The following is a 5,729-nucleotide window of genomic DNA, read 5'->3' on the forward strand; positions in this document are numbered from 1 at the left end:
TAAATAAATAGTAAAAACTGTGTTTCTTATTCTTACAAGAATAAATGAATATGTTAGTTAAACATTTAATAAATAATAAACTTATATTTAAAATTTGAATATTTCAAATCTTACACTCCCCACAATGAAATTACCAAATAATTTCTTAATACAGTTAGAAAAATATAATACAATTTTGTCACCAATAAAAAAAAACAGTTCTATTTAGAACACTCGAGTACGCATAGTTTATTTATAGGTCTTAAAATTTGTGACTGACTAGTTTTGACCACGCAGCTACGGATATGACCATCACGGCTCCTTGTGACCTCGACTATTCTACCTAAAGGCCATTGTCCTCTCTGTAAATGTTCATCAGCCACTAAAACAATATCGTCAATTTTAACATCTCGCTGTTCCCTCTGCCATTTGCTTCTTTGTTGTAGGGTAGGTAAGTATTCCCTCAACCAACGTTTCCAGAATTCATTCGCTAGGTGTTGTATTTGTTTCCACCATCGTTTTGCATATATATCCTTTTTGTCAAACACACCTTGTGGTGTTGACGTGTTGCTCTTCATCAATAATAGCATATTTGGCGTTAAAACGGGTAAATCACGACAATCGTCACGTATTGCTGTTATCGGTCTATCATTCATAATACGCTCAGTTTCGGCCATAAATGTCAGTAATTGTTCATCGCTAAGTAGTTGTTGATTGATAAGTGCTTTAAAAATGTTCCTTGTTGAACGAATCATTCGTTCCCATGCACCACCGCGGTGACTTGCATATGGTGGATTAAATGTCCAAATAATGTCCTTGTGTAGCATATAATTTGATATAGTTGCTTTATTCCATTGTTCAATGTTTTTCCGAAGTTCGATTTCACTGCCAACGAAATTTGTTCCATTATCACTGTAGACCTTTTCGGGAATGCCTCGTCTACTTGTAAAGCGTTGAAAGGCTGAAATAAAAGAATCCGTATTTAAACTGTGTGCTATTTCTATATGAACCGCTCTTGTTGTAAGGCACGTAAAGAGGCATCCATATCTCTTAACAACTGACCGTCCAAGTTTAACGTTTAATGGACCAAAATAGTCAACTCCGACAAAGGTAAAAGGAGGTTTGTCTGCAGTCATCTGTTCCTCGAGTAGGGGTGCCATCTGCTGTTTACAAAACGGACCATGTTGTCGTTTGCATGGTACGCAACGATCGATAACTGTCTTCACAGCACTGGATCCTTTCAATATCCAATATTTTTCACGAGAAGCTGCAAGCACCTGTTGTTTTCCCACGTGTCCCGTGGTTTCGTGATAATAACGGATTATAAGCGTAGTTACGTGATGTTTGTTTGGCAGTATCACGGGACAAGTGCTTAAGTCATAATTTAGGCGACCTTTTGATCGGATAAGTTCATTAACCAAAACAGGATTGAGAGAAGCAATACGGCTTCCTTTTTTCACGGGCTTTGCTTTCTTCAAGTTTGTTATTTCATCTGAAAAATAACTCATTTGGACATGTGCTAATATTTCATCGGTTGCCTCCCTAAGTTCTGTTACATTAAGATTACCATTGTTACACGGCAAATGATGTCCAAGGTAACGATTTCTGCAATAAATCTTAAATCTCCTAAACCATGCAATAGCTCGTCTGAGTTTTATCCAGTCGGAGAAGTATCCTAACAAATTGTCGATGGCATTAGTGGTTGTAGCATGTACAGCTATTTCCTTCTTGATTTCCGTATCAGTCTCAGATATCCCTAGTTCTTCGTCCAGTACGTTCCTTGGCCAGTGCTCAGAGTTTTTATGAAGAAACTTTGGACCGTTCAACCAAATATCAAGATTTTTCCTATCGCAGGCGTCAATGCCTCTTGACGCTATATCAGCAGGGTTTTGTTTGGAGTCAACATGACGCCACTGATCTAGTGATGTTGTATTTTGTATAACGCTCAATCTATTTGTTACGAATGTTTTAAATCGTCGTGACGTATTTCTTATGTACCCTAACACAATCGTTGAATCTGTCCAGAAAGTAACCTTATTTATCTTTAATTCGAGTTCATCCGACAAAATTTCATACAAACGACAAGCAGTAACAGCTCCTGATAATTCCAGTCTTGGTATTGAAACCTGTTTTATTGGTGCTAAGCGAGCTTTTCCCATCATAAGAGAGCACGTAGTTCTGTCATTTTCATCAACGACCCTGAGGTATGCACACGCGCCATATCCAAGTTCTGAACCGTCACTAAATATGTGCAATTGTACATTTTTAACATGTTGAACATCTCGTGGTAGGAAACAACGGTTTACGGACAAATTTTCTAAACATGGCAAGTTCTTCACCCAACTTTTCCATTTATCATGGTACTCTTGTGGAATTTGTTCATCCCACCCAAACTTCTCTTTGCATAAGTGCTGTACAATAGCTTTTGCTCTAAGTGTAACTGGAGAAACCAGTCCAAGAGGGTCAAATATGGAGCTAACGACTGATAGTATACCACGCCTTGTCAGAGGTTTGTCTGACAGTTTTACTTTAAATTTGATTTTGTCTTCATTCACATCCCAAATAACACCTAAGGCTTTGTCCCTTGGCAACATATCACTAGGTCCAAGACTGACTACAGATGAAGCGCGTTCTGATTCTGGTATTGCATTCAAAACATTTCTTTTGTTACTGAGCCATTTTGTAAGTCGGAAACCACCCATTTTTAACATTGATTGCAGGTCTGTAGCGAGTTTAATAGCTTGTTGCTCTGATGGTACAGATTTCAGGCAGTCGTCGACGTAGAAATTTCTTTCTACAGTTAGCGCAACTTCTTGGTCAAATAAATGTGCATAATCTCTTGCCGTACGTTTAAGTGCATATGCAGTACAACTTGGCGACGATGTAGCCCCAAACAAGTGAACGTTCATACAATAAATTTTAGGTTTCTGATCTAAATTCCCGTTAGGCCACCATAAAAACCGCAACGCATCACAGTCGTCTTCTCGAACACGTACCTGATGAAACATGGCTTCAATATCGGCAGCTAGAGCTACTTTGTCTTGTCTGAACCTGATAATTACACCTACTAAACTGTTCATTAAATCGGGCCCCTGTAGGAGTTGGCTGTTAAGTGAAATTCCTTGATACTTCGATGCGCAGTCAAATACTACACGAACTTTTCCAGGTTTATTTTCATTTGTTATTGGGTGATGAGGTAAATACCAAACACGTTTTGATTTAGACTCAATATTAGTCACCTCCTTGGCATATCCCTTTTCTATGTAATCATTGACAGTTGTCGTATACATTTTATGTAACGTCTCATTACTTGACAATTTGCGTTTCAATTGTTGTAAGCGGGCATGTGCAAGAACCATGTTATTAGGTAGCGTGGTCTCTCTATCGCGCCAAGGTAGTCCGAGCTTGAAATGGCCATCTTCCTGCGTTATAGATGATTCCATCATTTTCATAGCCTCTTTATCCTCTATAGACAAGCCATTCTTGTCTTCTCGTGCTCTATCATCAAAATCAGAGGTCCACATCCGTTCTAATTGTCGCTGCAACAAAACATCCCTTGCCTCCTCAAAATGTACATTTATAACGTTTGACGCATGCGTATCTTCAATAGGACCACGAATAGCCCATCCGAGGCGTGAGCGAATTGCATATGGTTGGTTTTCGTTACCGGACCTTACTTCTAACGGAATGTGAGCGTTAGGTGAATCTGTACCAATTAACAACATGACCTCGGTTAAATCAGTAGAGGGTATCTGTATATCGGCCAAATACGGCAATTTTCTTATATCTACATTTTCTGCGGCAGATCGAGCAGAAATTGGAAGCTTCTTAACTGACCAGACCTTTTTTAACGACACGTTATCATTTCCGTCAATAGCTTTTACTTGTAAGTCAACTTCTTGACCGTGAATTGTACTACCAGAAGAGCTAACAGTAGACATCTCGAAAGTGACCGGCTTGCTGGCTATATTTAATTTCTGAAGTAATCGTTCATCACATAAAGTTTTATCTGCTCCGTCATCTAGCAAGGCAAATGTTTTGCAAGAGTTACCGTTCCGACCCTTAACGAGGACAGGAATAATTCCTAAACAGTTCTTAATCATAGAACCTTTAGTAGCTGCGCAATTAACTGAAGGCTGAGTAGCTGCATGATCAAAACCGGGCTTAGACCAACTATGCAATAAAATATTATGCTTAACATTACAGTCAGATACAGTGCATGCCTTTGGTTTTCTACAATTGTTAGCAAAATGCTTCCCTTTTAAACAATTATAACACAATTTTAACATGCGTACTAATTTATACCTATCATCTAAACTCATTGACTTGAATTTGCTACAAGCTGTCAAATCTACACAAGTACCTGTACAACATTTACATTTGTGCTCATATTTAGCTGTGTTATTTAAACTTTGAGTACTTAACGTAGTAACCTTACTATTAACTGTATCATTATTATGATGGTTACTTGTAAAAACCCTTTTATCAGTCTTGTTCTGATTGTTTTCTCTACAAAGATCGTACCCATACATAGAACTAGCAATGCGTGATTTTTCGTCTACAAATTTAGCTAAGTCAGAAAAACGGGGTTCTCTACCAGACTCACTAATTGAATGAGCAATGTCGACCCATCTTGTTCTCATATGCATTGGAAAGCGTTTAACAATACACCTTAAATTTTCAGAATTATCAATATCTGAATTAAAACCTAACTGAGACAATGTGATTTCACATTTTTGCATTTCTAATGCCAATTTAGATAAACCTTCAATATCTGACGCTTTAATCTGAGCGCCGTACACTAATTTTTCAATAAATGATCTAGCAATTACATGTGGCCTACCGTATCGGGAGTACAATATTGCCCTAGCACGTTTGTAACCCTCATCAGAATCTAATAATACACAATCTTCTATACAACACTTGGCTTCACCTCTACAGTACTGAATTAAATAACTCAGTCTCAAACTATTATCACTTATTCTACCTTCAATGTTTGTCTCAAAGTTCCTTATAAACTTACTATAGTCTAACGGAGTTCCATTAAAAGTTAATAATTCTGGTTTTGGCAAATTAAACCCTTCGTGAAGTGTAGATGCTAGGCGTTGAAAAGCTGAATCTATGCTGGAAACACTTACATCCGAAAATCCAGACTGAGCACTGATTCCCTGTGTACTGTTATTAATGTTCATCTTTGGTTTATCAGTTGCTGCAGTTTGTCCGGAAAGAGAGTTCATATTAATACACTTTTCACTCGCAGGAACAGAGCTCTGTAATGTTTGCGAGACTGTTTGCGAAATGTTCCGAATGTTCACGATTCCACTGGTATTATCTGTGTCTTCTTCCACTGCTTCTTGCCACACTGATTCTTCGATATTGGCCTCTTCCATCTCGGATAGTTGATTAAATACCTGTTGTCTAAATTTAATTTCTATTTGTGCACGCTCTAGTTCATGCTGTTCTGATAATTTCCTGAGTTTAAGTTCTGCGATTAGCCGCTTAGCTTTGGCACTGCGAAATCTAGATTGTGATGAAACTGAAGATCGTGAACTCAAACTGCTATCAATTGAAACTGTATCACTTTCTTCGGGTATTTCCTCTTCATGCGATTTTTCACTCGCGATATACTGAGAAAATCTATCCCGGAATTCTACAAAGTTCTCATGACAACGTTCATAGTTCACTTCCAAATTTTCTATAACTTCTGATTGTGTACACAAATCTAAACACTGTAAGTGTGCTAACTTAAA

General features: G+C 38.0%; 1 protein-coding gene across 1 annotated transcript; it reads right to left on the reverse strand.

Moving 5' to 3' along the window:
* Positions 1 to 200: 200 nt before the first annotated feature.
* On the reverse strand, positions 201 to 5,369 carry LOC139515446 (uncharacterized). The gene has a single exon (XM_071305015.1). It carries the CDS (start codon positions 5,367 to 5,369, stop codon positions 201 to 203), a length of 5,169 nt encoding a protein of 1,722 aa, XP_071161116.1.
* Between the last annotated feature and the right edge of the window lie 360 nt (positions 5,370 to 5,729).

This window comes from Mytilus edulis, chromosome 3 (assembly GCF_963676685.1).
Source record: "Mytilus edulis chromosome 3, xbMytEdul2.2, whole genome shotgun sequence".
NCBI classification, from domain to species: domain Eukaryota; kingdom Metazoa; phylum Mollusca; class Bivalvia; order Mytilida; family Mytilidae; genus Mytilus; species Mytilus edulis.

What these genes read in the sequence shown, in the direction of transcription:
- LOC139515446 (XM_071305015.1), bottom strand. Translation starts at nt 5,369, where the DNA reads ATGGAAGAGGCCAATATCGAAGAATCAGTGTGGCAAGAAGCAGTGGAA.